The following is a 14,864-nucleotide window of genomic DNA, read 5'->3' on the forward strand; positions in this document are numbered from 1 at the left end:
TGTCAGATGGTCAAAATTGATCATCAGAGGCCGCTAAGAGCTCTACAAACACTACCTATACCGGAGTGAAAATGGGAAAGCATTCCTATGGATTTTGTGGATGGATTGCCTAATTCTTTTAAGGATCATAATTCTATTTGGGTTATCATGGATAGATTGACTAAATCAGCTCATTTCTTGCCTATTCGCACTGACTTCACTTCAGAACAGTTGGCGAGACTTTACATTACAGAGATTGTGAAGCTACTTGGCATTCCGTTATCTATTATATCGGACAGGGATTCAAGCTTTGTGTCAGGATTTTAGAAGGGTTTTCAGCAGGCTTTGGGTACAGAGTTGTATCTTAGCACTGCTTATCATCCTCAGATTGATGGACAGACTGAAAAGGTTAACAGATCATGGAGGATATGCTTAGTTTGTGTGTTTTTGATTTCAAGGGCCACTGGGAGGATTATTTGTCACTAGTCAAATTTGCGTATAACAATAGTTCCAGAAGACGATTAGTATGGCACCGTTTGAGGCATTATATGGCCGACTATGTCGATCTCTTATTTGTTGGATGGAGGTTGGAGAGAGCAGATTCTTAGGTCCTGAGTTCAATAAGGATACTTCGGAGAAGATTGCTCTTATTAGGGATCGCATGCGCACTGCTCAGAGTTGGTAGAAGAGTTATGCCAATCGTCGCACTCGTACTTTGGAGTTTCAGGTTGGAGATCAGGTTCTGCTCAAAGTGTCTCCTATGAAAAGAGTAGTGTTTTTTGGGAAGAAAGGGAAGTTGTCACCGTGGTTTGTCGATCTATTCATGATTAAGGATCGCGTTGGAGCTGTCGCTTATCAGTTTGCACTTCTGAATAATTTGGATCGTGTGCATAATGTGTTCTATGTTTCCATGTTGCAAAAATTTCTGCGAGATGAGGATTGGTATCAGCATATCAATGTTGGGGACATTGAGTTGCAGTCGGATACAACGTATTTGGAGCCACCGTGTCGTATTGTCGACCGTCGGGATCAAATTCTTCGTAATAAAGTTATCCCTTCGGTGCGTGTTCAGTGGAGTCACCACAATGAGGCTGAGTCTACTTGGGAATGGTAGGATGTCATTCGCTCGCAGTTTCCTAAAATATTGGAAGAAGGTAAGAGCGAATTCCGAGGATGGAATTCCTTTTGTTAGGGGAGAAGAATGTAATACCCCAAATTTTAAAAGGATAGTCTCGGCATTTTAATTATGGTTTTATTACATTTTTGTTTGACTAATTGCTCATTTGCTTAATTGTTTAATGGTTTTATTATCGGTTTGATTTAATTATTTAAATTGTTTTAAAAGATGTAATTTATGAATTATTTTAATTAACTATTTTAATTTAATTATTTGTTTGTTTTTATATATGCTTAGGTGGATATTTAATTATTTGTTTCATTTAATTGTTTAAATTGTTTTAGTTAGGGTTTAATTTTCTTTTAGGTAATCTCGTATGTTATAGCCGACTAGTTTTTATTTATATTAGGGTTCTGTCTCTTAATGTAGTAGAATTAGGTTTTAGCTAAAGCCTATATATATAGAACAGTATACGTCTGCTAGGGTTGGAAAAACCCTATTCACGTACCAGAGAAATAGAGAGAGGTTGTAAAAAAAACAGAGAATTTACAGTCGAGGTTTCGGTTGTGGATTAAAGGACAGACCTAGGAGGAGGGAAGGCTGAGCAGTAGGAGGTTGAGTTGACAGTAAACGGACGTCGTCAGAAAGCTTAGGAAGACGGCGACAAGGTTTTGATTCCAAAATCACACAAGCAAGTTCTATTCTATCTCTTTCCCCTTGGCTTGTGTTCTGTGCATACATAGATGGTCTCTAGGGTTTTAATTAAATGTTAACTAAATCTCGCATGCTTAGTTTATGTTAAATTAATCAACTGTATATGTTTTAATTTAATCTGTAACTGTTCTTGCAAGTTGAGTTTGTGTCTGTTTTTAAGTATAATGAATCGGTGGTTTTTCTAATTGTTATTATTAGTTCCTACTGTTGTAAACAAATGAGTGGGATGTTATTGGGTATAAATTATACTCTTAGGTTCAGTATTAATGAGGAACAAAAGGGTTGGAAGTGGCCGGAGAGGAGGCAGACGGTCAGAAACGGATCAAGAACGGATCATAGCTCTAAGAGAGAGAGAGAGCCAGCTCCGTAGAAGAGGGAGCCGGCTCCCTCAAGTGCAGAGCCAGCTCTAAGGGATTTAGAGCCGGCTCCCACCCCTCTAGAGCCTGCTCCAAGGTGCATGGAGCCAGCTCCATGCATGGACAGAGCCTGCTCTGTGGTTTTGAGAGCAGGCTCCCTTGTTTTGACGCGTTCTGGAATGGTTTTGGGCACTGTTTTGACAATTTGGGTTTTTCTGAACTGTTTGGAATATTAATATGGGTTCTATATATTAAATCAAAGTTAATAAAACCCTAAGAGGCATAATTTATCTCTATATGCTAATGGATTTCACAGTGTGGAGGTTTAAGCAATGTTACACACTGTTGACAAATATAAAGTATTTAGTTGCTTAAACTTATTGTAGCAACTTAGATGACTGGAGTATGATTTTTAAAGTTGTTTTGGATGCATAATAGGGTCTTATACATATTAGATTTTGTTATGTTTCTCCTGGATTTTAATTGAGGAATTATTAAATTATATTCTGTCGATTACATGGAATTAGGTGTTGGATTTTAATTGCTGAATTATTATATTATATTCTATCAATCACATAGAAGTTAACCTGGATTTTAATTGAGGAATTATTAAATTATATTCTGTCGATTACATGGAATTATGTGTTGGGTCTTTAATTGCTGAATTATTATATTAAATTCTGTCAATTATATGAATGTCATGGATGGTATGCACCGGTATGGGACGGTGGCATACTAGGGATGGTTTAGCTCAGAACGCTAAGACCTACCCCATTGGAATAAAGGAATGGATTGTAAGAATTGAATCCTACTTATATTTGGATCAGATCAACTGAGTAAATTGAGTGACTACATGGATTAATTGTTATTTGTAGTTAAGTCAGATCAACTAAATAAGTTGAGTGACTAACTGGATTATAAATATTATGTCAGATCAACAAAGAACTGGATGACATACTCTGATTTTGGACGGACTTTAAATATATGAATATGGTACCACGATATGAGCTTGAGTCTCATAGTCGATGGTTAGGGCGCGTATATGCAGTGGATGTGTAGCTGGCTATGATAGGTTGAGGTGTACCCTGTTAAGCTTAGGTACTCATGCCCACTCAGGTGCGCTTTGCATGTTGCCTTCTATTCAGGTTGAGACCCCCTTTGTAATTCAGTGAATGTCCCTTAGTGTGGATTTATATATATTTATGGACTAGATAGATATTATGAGATATCTATGATGTATTTGCATATCGGGTCACTGTATGGATTGCAGTTAGAATAGAACTTATTCGTGGGCCTGACCCACTCTTATATTTTTCAGGACCGGACGGTTCCAGCCTTCGAGCTTGATTGTGCTTATCGGAGACAGTCACTTATTCATCTGTTTACGTAGGACTTCTCTCTATGTTTTAGTTTGGGATATTATTTTCAGTTATTCAGTTTCAGTTGGGATTTTGTTTAAGGGGTCCATTAGATGGATTCCCGAGTTGTACTCTTGGAGGATTTGGAGAGTTAGATTAATTTTATTCATTATCATTTTGAAAATTTTAAATTAGTAATTCCTTCAGCTTTGTTATTTATTCTTTAATTCATTTTGTATTCCTGCTTGTTTATATATTAATTGTTTGATAATCCCTTGGGTTTGGGCTTGGGCCTGATCAACCCATGTTTTGGAGTCGAGGGGTATCACACTTTCCGAACAATACTACTGAATAAGCCCTTTTCTTCCACACTTATAGCATATTTTCTCTGACAATGGCACAATATTTCTTGAAGCTCCGAATCTCTTCTTCTCTTGAGCAATAAGAGCTTGAGCTTGAGCCTGAGCATGACTCTTCATTATTTAACCTTTCATTAGAGAACAAAACACTCTTAACTTGTTCCCTTTGAGATTGTATCTCTCCCATAAAACAAAGTATTGAATAAATACTTATGGGTAGAGCGTACTGATGTTAACAAAATAATTATTTTATCCTCATCACTTAACTTGACATCAACATTATATAAATCACAAATAATTTTGTTGAACTCACGAAGATGTTCTTGTAGGCTTGTCCATTCTTTTCTCCTAAAGGAATATAACTCTTGCTTCAAGACTAACTGGTTGGTGAGATTCTTTCCCATATACAGATTCTCCAACTTCTACCACATGTCCGTTGTTGAATCTTCTTCTATCACATCATACACAATATCATCCCGCAACATCAATCGAATCACACTCATTGCCTTCGAGTTGATCTTTTACCAATCTATATCTTTCATATTTTCCGGTTTCTTACCTAAAGCTTCTCCTAGCCCTTACTGAATCAGTATATCTCGTATCCGAACTTGCCAAGATTGAAGTTCATTCTTCCATTAAATTTCTCGATCACATACTTTATTTCTGTAATAGTTGCCACCATGGCTCTGATACCACTTGTTAGGATTTCACACACAATTGGCAAATAAAACAGATAAAAGCGCACACACTAATAAAACAATATTTATGTGGTTTGGTAAATTGCCTACATCTACGGGCAAAGAACGACTATCTCTACTTCAAATTTTGTTCACATATTGTTTCTCTTTTCACAAACTCAACTTACTTTTTCTCTCTCTACAATTATTTTTTTTCTCTCTCTATCAAAACCCGTCTCTATTTATAGAATTTTCAAAACTTAATTCTTTATTGGATAAGACTTGCCTATAAGGAGTTATCAAATCAATCTCAACTATAAAATAGAAATGAGACACAAATTCTTTTACATATTTCAGTCTTTCAAAATAGAAAAGAAACTACTTTATGCAATTTTGAGCCATGAACCCAACATATAGGAATAAGGCAATGATGATGATAATTGATGAAAAAGCACATAGTTTTAATTGCCACCAAAAATTAATTTTATTTAAAAATATTTAACAAGTTATTTAAATTCAACCAATTATAATAAAAATTAATATTAAAACAAACCAATAAAAAAGGGTGTATTCATGTACAATTAATGAATTATTTTATAAATATGTAATTTTAAGAATTGAAGTTAATTTTATGTAAATATAAGACTGATATATGTATATAAAAGTGCATCAAGATAGTATGAATTCGGGAACACAAATACATTACGGTGTATAAATACTATCAAGCTCTACACTTCAAATCAGTAATATATAATAATTTTTTAAATCTTTGCAAATTAACCGTGTATATTCCTAAAATTAATTAGAGTTAGCTTTGAAATTGCAACAGTGACCTGCATTAATTTTAGCTTTGAAATTGTAATAGTGACGGCGCACGATAGCGCATGAAAACGCTCTAAGATTTGAGTGCCTTCCAAGCATTTATAGATGTCATCCTTTTTCTTTTTCTTTTCCTTTTTTTTTTTTTTTTTTTTTTTGTTTTTGCGGTTTGGATCCCAAATCACATGATACATGTGTTAGAAATCATTTTGATTTGGTAAGTTGAATAAATATAGTGGGTTGGTTTATAATCATGAGAAAATTACATATAAATGGAGTCAAAGTTTCATATTTACTTAGAGGCTGGGTCAAAGTTCCATATTTCTCTAAAATGGATTGCTGAGGTGGCACATGGTTTTTTACTGTTTAGAAAATTGTGATGCCTAAAATGCCCTTCCCTAACAAAAAAGTAGTACCTTCAGTGCAAAAAAGTAGTACCTTCAGTTCAAAAAAGTAGTACCTTCGGAGAAAAAGTAGTACCTTCGTGGGTGTTTAAAAAACATGGTACCTGGACGCCAAAAAGTAGTACCTTCAGTTCAAAAAAGTAGTACCTTCGAAGAAAAAGTAGTACCTTCGCGGAAGGGTATTTTAGGTACCACAATTTCTAAACAGTAAAAAACCATGTGCCACCTCAGCAATTCATTTTAGAGAAATATGGAACTTTGACTCAGCCTCTAAGTAAATATGGAACTTTGACTCCATTTATATGTAATTTTCCCTATAATCATAACTGAGTAATGATGTGTACCCTTTACTGCCTTTGAAATCAAAAAATAAATTCCGGCAAAAAAATAATAATAATAATCAAAAATTAATATAATAATAATAATAATAATAGTTCTGTGGGTAACATTTTTTCATGTTTGATATCGTACTTAAAATTCAAATTTATATTTAAAAATTTTGAAAAAGCATTTTTATCCGTGCGTTGTAATAATAAATAATAATAATAAAGGTTAATATAATTTACTCTTTCTAATTTTTAATAATAATAAAGGTTAATGTAATTTACCTTTTTTAATTTTTACTTTTGCTATATTTGGGTGCGCCTACATCAAATTGAGATTTGGATTTAAGATTAAAAAAAAAATTAGTACAAATTTTAAACTAAAAATATATATATATAATTATTCCAATCCCATATTTAAATTATCAATTCAATACTTTCAAACATAACATTTACTAAATATTTGAAACAAATGTCATTACGCTTTGTTTACATCATTTCTTTTTGTGTGCGTATCTACCCACCCCTAAAAAATAGTAGTAACTTTTTTATAAAATAAAAAAATAAAAAATTTATGCCAGCGCAACTACTAATCATTCATGACGTTTTTTAACCACCTATAGTTTGGGGAAAATATCAAATAAAAAACACATAGTACAGTGTCTAAACACACAGAAGAGAGAGAGTGATAGCCCTGGAATAATTGAGGGGAACGAGGCCTAGCTGGAGGCTGTGTGATGGGACCAGACTTGACATTTAGCCCTATAAAGTGTCTTCTTACCTTCTCTGTCGTTGGAAGAAAGAGAGAGACAGACACCATGGAGAATACTGAGAAACTGGCTCCAAGTAATGAGCCCAAGTACAGAGGAATTAGAGCCATGCCATATGTCATAGGTAAGTGCACAAATGCAAACCCTTGTTCAAGTACATCATCACCGTCTTCTTCTTCTTCTTCTTCTTCATATATATATATATATTTTCTGATCACTTATATATATATATATATATATATATATATATATATATATATATTGTGATCGCCCTTGTTCAAGTACATCATCACCATCATCTTCTTCTTCTTCTTCATGTATATATATATATTGTGATCACCCATAAAAAAATAAACTTGCAGGGAATGAGACCTTTGAGAAGCTGGGAACTATTGGGACCTCCTCTAACCTCTTGATCTATCTCACCACTGTCTTCCACATGAACGCCATTACAGCAACTAATCTTGTCAACATCTTCAATGGAACTTGCAACTTCGGTACTCTGATCGGAGCTTACCTCTCCGACACTTACTTTGGCCGTTACAAAACCTTGGGATTTGCTTCAGTGTCCTCTTTCTTGGTACGAATACTCTACAACCCACAAACTTCTATATATATATATATCTTCATATTTATGTAGCAGTCTAGTTACAAACACTGTTTCTAAATTGTTACTACAAAAATGAACTTTTGCTTCTTGCTTGTATACATGTATGGAGGTTTTTTTTTAATTTTTTCAACAGAAGGGCAAGTCTACGATGAAGGCACTGTCACCGTGAGCTCGTGTTCTCATTGAATGACAGTCGTAGTTCATTCCATTGGCTACGAGCTCACATGAGGGGCTTTCATCATAGATTTTATGCATATAGACGTGAGTCATGTTTTTTTTTTTCTTTTCGAGAAGAGCAAGGCTATGACGAAGATACTCTCACTGTGAGCTCGTGTTCTCATTGAATGACAGTAATAGTGCATTCTATCGGACCACGAGCTCACATCATGATGCGCTCTCATCATAGCTTTTATACATATATGTATAGCTGAATCACATTAAATTTGTATATTGTGGATGTTTTGGCTTTTTTTTTTTTTTTTTTTTTTCAAAATTTAAGCTTCTTGGAAGAGCAAGTATATGATAAACGCACTCTCACCATGAGCTTGTGTATATCTGCCCATGAGCTCACACGAGGGGCTCTTAGGGCAGCTGATATAACAATAGCTATTCCAGCTAGCAATGCTGATGTGAACTGCTACAGTATATTGCTACCAGTTGTTCACTGTACGAGTTAATTATTAATTATTTTTTTATTATTTCTTTTGTATTTTTTTATATATTTAATATTTTGAGTAAAAAATTTTAAAAACATATTTATTTTTTTGTTTGTTTGTATTTTTTTAAACCGTTATTTTTTCAACCACTTTGAATTTTTTTTTTTTTTTTTTTTTTGAACCGAATAATTTTTTTAATAAATTTAAATTAACATATATTTTCATTATTAAATAAATAAAGAAATTACATATTTTTTTCACAATTATATAAATAAAATAAAAATACATTACATATTTTTTCACAATTACATAAATAAAATAAAATAATTTGTAAGTCCAGTTTTACTCGCAATAGGTATGTTATCCGTACCAATTGCCCTTGGTATTCTTCGCATGCGTGAGGGCCAAACAATAGACTAACCCCTAACTTTTCAGCTGGCAAAATAAGCACTACGCCGGGTTGGTCTTATTGCTTTTTGTTTCTTAAAAAATAACGACAAAAAGGTTATGATTCCATGGAGAAACACAGGTGGAAAGAGTTGATCATCAATCAACACTGGAAAAGGAAAAGAGAGAGAGAGAATCTCTCAGTAAACAAATGGGGACCAAACCAGCAATCCATCAATTTCGCATGCTGCTGCATGTGGTAGCGTGGAACCCAGGCACCACTCAACATTGGATCAGTGGGTGGAATTTTTGTAATTCTATTTTATACATTAAATTTTTTAAAATTTATAAAGATGTCACTACTAAAATTATAATTCGCTCCCAATAATTTCTTTTAACTTCAAATGTTTAAGAATTTGTGAAGATGACCTGCTAAAATTACAATTCGCCCCCACTAAATTTTTTTTTTTTTTTTTTTGCATTTTATACTTTAAATTTTTGATAATTTATGAAAAAAAAAAAAAAAATTACAAAATTGGACCCAACATGTAAGTTTGCCCCCATAAATTAAAAGGTCACTCCCTCTCACAAAATTTTCTGAATCCCTCACTGTCACTGGTGGAATCTAAACTTTATAATTAGAATTGGAAGAAAAATAACTTAACATTTGTTTATAAATTAGCTGACACTTTTGTTTCACCTAAAAGAGGTTTTTGCTAACAAGGGATGTTAGAAGGGAAAGATTGAAGTCGTGTTTTTGCACAAATTTTTTTTTTTTTTTTTTTTTTTGGTTAGAATTTACACAAAATGTTTGCTTTTAAACATTTTCTTCGAAAGTTTAAGCAAACACACACACCCCCACAATAATATTCCTAATAGGATTCAAACACTTTTTTTTACAAATGTACCTCTACTTTTTGTTAAAATCTTAAAAGTGCCCCCACTAAGTTTTTTGTAATACCCCATTATATATTCTTGTTCTTCAAGGACACCCTCTCCAATACAACTAGACTCATCATCATCATCAATTTTGCCATTATACCATATGAATGGATCGGCATCATGCGCTAATGCCATTAATATCTGTTATCAAACTTGAATTTGCAAGATCATCAGATTCTAAAATTTTCCAAACTTCTGATTGCAGGGGATGCTTGTACTAACACTAACAGCAGCAATCTCAAAGCTGCATCCTCCTCACTGTGGAACAGATGAGACTAGCTCATGCAAAGGGCCAACAGCAGGGCAAATGACATTTCTGTTGGGTGGGTTTGGACTGCTAATTGTTGGTTCTGGTGGTATTAGACCATGTAACTTGGCCTTTGGTGCAGACCAATTCAATCCCAATACTGCGTCTGGGAAGAGGGCAATCAGCAGCTTCTTCAATTGGTACTACTTCACCTACACTTTCGCGGTGATGGCGTCTTTAACAGCCATCGTCTACGTGCAATCCAACGTGAGCTGGTCTCTGGGGATGGCAATTCCTACCTTGATGATGTTCTTGTCATGTTCACTCTTCTTCATGGGTACAAGAATGTATGTGAGAGTGAAGCCCCAGGGAAGTCCCTTCACAGGCATCATGCAGGTTGTCGTGGCCACGATCAAGAAGAGGCGACTGAAGCTGCCTGAGCAGCCATGGTTCTCCCTTTTTAACCATATTCCAATCAATTTTATCAATGCAAAGCTTCCTTACTCTGATCAATTCAGGTAGCTAACCCTAACTTTTCATAACTTTTACTTATTATAATTATTTTGCCATTTTGCTCTATATTCATCATGTCTTTTGCCATTAGATTGTGTGACATCAAATAGAATTTGAGGGAAATTTCATTCACTTTCCTATTAGGGTTCCTAGTACAAGATTAGTCATTTCACCACTTTGACCTTCCCACTTTCATTTGCTAGGAGCTGGTTTCCACTTTGGAATGATTTTTGGTGATTTTATTCAAACGGTTTTCGAATCCTGTTTTGTCATAGTCCCTATTCTGGGGGGATTTTTGGTGATTTTATTCAAACAGTTTTCCGAATCTTTTTTTGTCAGAGTCCCTATTCTGAGTCGTGACAAATTTAAATGGACTATAGATTTATATTTGGAATGATTTTTGGTGGTTTTATTCCGACGGTTTTTTGAATCTTGTTTTGTTAGAGCCCTTATTTCGTGTCATGACAAATTTGTACTCGATGATTGATCAAAATTATACTTAATTTTTCAGGGTTCTCAACAAAGCAGCAGTCAAAACCCCCAAAGATGAAATCAAGTCAGATGGGTCAGCAGCCAACCCTTGGAGACTCTCTAGCATCCAGCAAGTGGAAGAAGTGAAGTGCTTGATGAGACTGATTCCTATATGGATCTCAGGCATAATCTACAGCATAATTATAGTCCAACAGCAAAACTATACAGTCTTCCAAGCCCTCCAATCCGATAGACGCCTTGGCAACATCAGCTTCAAAATCCCAGCAGCCTCGTATGTCGTCTTCCAAATGTTGAGCCTCACTATCTGGATTCCTGTCTACGACAGACTCATGGTTCCGTTTCTCAGAAGGCGCACAGGAAAGGAAGCTGGCATTACACTCCTTCAGAAGATGGGTATTGGCTTGGTTCTCTCTGTGATCACCATGCTTGTATCTGCGATAGTGGAAGAGCGAAGGAGGACCTTGGCTCTTACTAAGCCAACATTAGGGTATGAGCCAAGAAAAGGTGCCATTTCTTCCATGTCAGGGTTGTGGTTTATACCTCAGCTGGCACTAACAGGACTTTCTGAAGCATTTGCCTTCATTGGCGAAAACGAATTGTTCTACAGGCAGGTCCCTGAGAACATGAGAAGCATCGGAGCATCTTTTGTGTTCTGTGGCGTGGCGTTCTCGAATTATTTGAGTAGCTTATTGGTGTCGATAGTTCACCAGACGACAGATTGGTTGCCGGAAGATCTTAACAAGGGGAGATTGGATTACTTTTACTATCTTGTTGGTGGTTTGGAGGCCTTAAATTTGGTGTACTTTCTAGTGTGTGCAAAGTGGTACAAGTACAAAGAGATTGGTAGTGACACCCTTGATGTGCCTATGGAAGAAATGCAATCTGAAAAACCAGTTGTTTGATATGCAGATTTAGAAGATTTCATATTTGACAGAAGTGTGAGAAGTTTTAAAAGGGATCACTTTCCAACTTTCTCATACCAAATAATACTATAAAAGTGTACGATCACTTGAGATAAATGATCCAAACATCTATCATTATATGTCATTGTGATACCTTTTATTTTTATTTTTTTGGGTAATGTGGAACTCTTGCTCGGTACACGAGATTGTAAGGGTAAATCTTGGATATGTGCAATCACTGCAAACCAGATTTAGATGATTTAAGTTTCCTTATGGTGAACCCAAATGCGACTTAAACTTTCAACCGGTTTTGAGGCTCTGAAGCGTCATACTGTATGATCCCTATACAACTGTTTTGAGTTTTCTACTTGTACAAGCCTTTAAACCATTGGCTCAATGGAAGATCAGAAAGAAAATGTTAGAAATTCTATTGGGTATCATTTGCCTATTCATTACCTAGAGGATTATTTAAAACAAAATGCATAAGAAGATGAAATTCTAAATGAGCTAAGTTTGTGAACTCAACCAGCGTACTTATAGTAGATAAGAAGCTCTAGAAAGATCAAAATGGGCTAAACAAGTGAACAAAACCAATTTAATGTTTCTAAAAGTTTGATCCACACAAACTAAGTCGTAGTATTTCTTCTTCTTTTTTTAAAAAAATAAGGTTAAGCAAACACACACCCATGCCTTCACTGAGGATCGAACTCCCGATTTATTCAGTGAGAAGGAGGACTTATACCAGCTGGGCAATTGCCCATTACGCAAGTCATAGTATGTCCTTAACCAGAGAACATTCTACTCCTATGAACCTTTAGATAAGCATACATATATACTTAATTTACATGCAACTCTTACAGGTCTAATCTTTTTATGTAAAAGAATATATATAAATGAAAAGGCATGCTGAGGCATAAAACAAGGGAAAAAATTCCTCTCCGGTGACTTTCCTCTTGATCTCACTGAGTAAAACTGTTACAATGAATGGTAACTCGCGTTACAATAATGGTAAAGCAAATACCATAACTCGTGGTGTACCAATATTCAGTGGTGTACCATAACTCGTGGTGTACCAATATTCAGTGGTGTACGATATATGCTTTACCATTCTTGTACCAAGGTTTCCATTAACTCATCTGACACACTATGTGGTTTCTTTTAAAATTTTTTACTTTTTCACCTTAGCTATTCCTTGATATATTTTGAACCACATGCAGATTCTTATGTCTGCAAAGAAACTGTAAGCACTCCAGATTTGTGAAGGTGTTAGTGACCTTGTGGTCCTGCAAAGAGTTCAGACTCGTACTTCTGGACACACACATACAAAGAGATGATCAGCTTTATATGAGCTAGTTACTGCACTCATGCCTCACCTGAAGTATTTAATGCTAGTAGTAGTGGAGTTGTGGGCCGAATTTTGTTTCTGACCCGGTTTTGACCCGACAATGAGCTTTGGGTTTGATCAAAAATATCTTTTACCCATTTCCTCTTGCGAACAGTGGACCCACATGGGCCACATCTAAGTATCAACTATAACAGAGTATACAAGGGTGCTAAAGTTTTTGGTGTGGCCTGTAGGTATGAGAACTGCAAGCCGAAATCGAGAGTAAGAGAAAGGGTTGACTACTTGAAACTTGTAATCTTCTTGTTTTATTGGCACAGTGAAATCTCTTCGCTGATCTTTATCATAGACGTAAACTATACGCCAAACCACGTAAATCTGTGTATCGTGTGGTGCATGGTTTATTTTCTGTTGTTTTCTTGATTGTGTGTTTTTGGTTTCAGGGTGTTCGTCATAACACTTTTCATTCGTGCCTCATTAACATATTAAAATAAAACAAAAAGCCCAATTTCAAAACCTCATATTGAGTCCTATTTGGGGGAAACCCTGACAGAGGGAGAAAAACAGCTTTCAAGCTACAGGCAAGGGTCATGGAATCGAAAAGAATCTTGACTATCGCCCAAAGCCCACAATGGGCGACCGACGCTAGCCTTCGCTTTACCAATTAGCCCGGGTCAGCACCTCAAGAACAAAGCTGGAGAAACCACTACGAAAGCATCGAGAGGAACCGCCCCGTGATAGGGCTGGAAAGTGACGTAAAACGAAGAAGAATTGGCATTTATTGGTAGTCCCTAGACAAGTTTAGGGCAGGTTATAGTGATCACAATCCATATTTTTCACTCTGCGCCAGCAAAACATGAGAGACCTTCGAGTAATACTCTACCTAACCGTCCAAAGGCGTTGGTCAGCACTACATGAACAACTTGAGAGCATATATCATTCCTGACCATGAATTACGCACCATACAAGTGATTAGCGAAACCACATATAATACAAGTTAGCTAGCACAAATGTTTTCATGGCCCGTGACATCGCCAAATTGAAAACCACTTGTAAACTGTTCAAAATGATAATGTCAGCAGATTTATCAGCCAAATTGTAATCAAAATATTGGATGACCAAATCAACCCCCAAATGGAACAGCAACCAATTCATTGGCACTTTGCAGTATGAAGAATCCCTATCTCTCATGTCTTAGCAGCATCTTATTGTGTCTTCTCCATTCTATGTTTCTCACTCTCTTTTTTTTTCCTAGTTGGTACTCACACACACATGCTTCCACTGAGGTTCGAACCCCTGAGCTCCCTTTGACAGGTAGGGGCCTGGTACCGCTAGGCCACAGGCCTGTTGGTATATGTTTCTCACTCTCTAGATACATATTTATGACAAAAACCTAGTCCCATCACTCCAAATCATGGTTCGCAATATCAATTACGGTCGTGGTATCGGTTGCGGTGTAATGGACTCGCCGATATGGGTCATGTATCGGACTTGAAAAAGATACGTTACGTATCGGCCGATACGTCGCATATCGGACGATACAGCGAACCATGCTCCAAATACTCTGAGGAAATGAAGGCAGCAAAGAGTATGCATCAACAGTCCTCTCTGCTGTCACAGTACTCATATATGGCTTGGTCGAGAAGAACATAATAACTTGGCTCTTACTAAGACAACACTAGGAATGGAACAGAGGGGATATGGCATTTCAACTAATGTCACCTCTACAATTGACTCCTCAGCTCAAACTTGCCAGACTTGCCGAGTCATTTACTGCCAAGTTGAATTCTACTACAAGTAATTCCTAGAGAACATGAGAAGCACAGCCGGATCCTACTATTCTGTGACATAGCAGAGTCAAGTAATGCTGTCTGAGTAGTTTCTTGGTGCCTATACT

General features: G+C 36.0%; 1 protein-coding gene across 1 annotated transcript; it reads left to right on the plus strand.

The window, feature by feature from the left end:
- The first annotated feature begins 6,881 nt into the window (after positions 1-6,881).
- LOC132283015 (protein NRT1/ PTR FAMILY 2.11-like) lies at positions 6,882-11,931 on the plus strand. The gene is made up of 4 exons (XM_059784884.1): positions 6,882-7,000; positions 7,239-7,456; positions 9,677-10,236; positions 10,743-11,931. Exons 1-4 carry the CDS (start codon positions 6,925-6,927, stop codon positions 11,623-11,625), a joined length of 1,737 nt encoding a protein of 578 aa, XP_059640867.1. The 5' UTR covers positions 6,882-6,924; the 3' UTR covers positions 11,626-11,931.
- Positions 11,932-14,864: the final 2,933 nt, after the last annotated feature.

The sequence above is a fragment of the Cornus florida genome, unplaced genomic scaffold, assembly GCF_030987335.1.
Source record: "Cornus florida cultivar Cherokee Brave unplaced genomic scaffold, ASM3098733v1 CherokeeBrave_3.0.0_Hap2_Chr11, whole genome shotgun sequence".
NCBI classification, from domain to species: Eukaryota; Viridiplantae; Streptophyta; class Magnoliopsida; order Cornales; family Cornaceae; genus Cornus; species Cornus florida.

Bases quoted from the DNA above. Each gene is read 5' to 3' on its own strand.
- LOC132283015 (XM_059784884.1), top strand. From the start codon at position 6,925: ATGGAGAATACTGAGAAACTGGCTCCAAGTAATGAGCCCAAGTACAGA. The intron at 7,001-7,238 runs GTAAGTGCACAA...ATAAACTTGCAG, and splicing joins AGCCATGCCATATGTCATAG to GGAATGAGACCTTTGAGAAG. The intron at 7,457-9,676 runs GTACGAATACTC...TTCTGATTGCAG, and splicing joins CTTCAGTGTCCTCTTTCTTG to GGGATGCTTGTACTAACACT.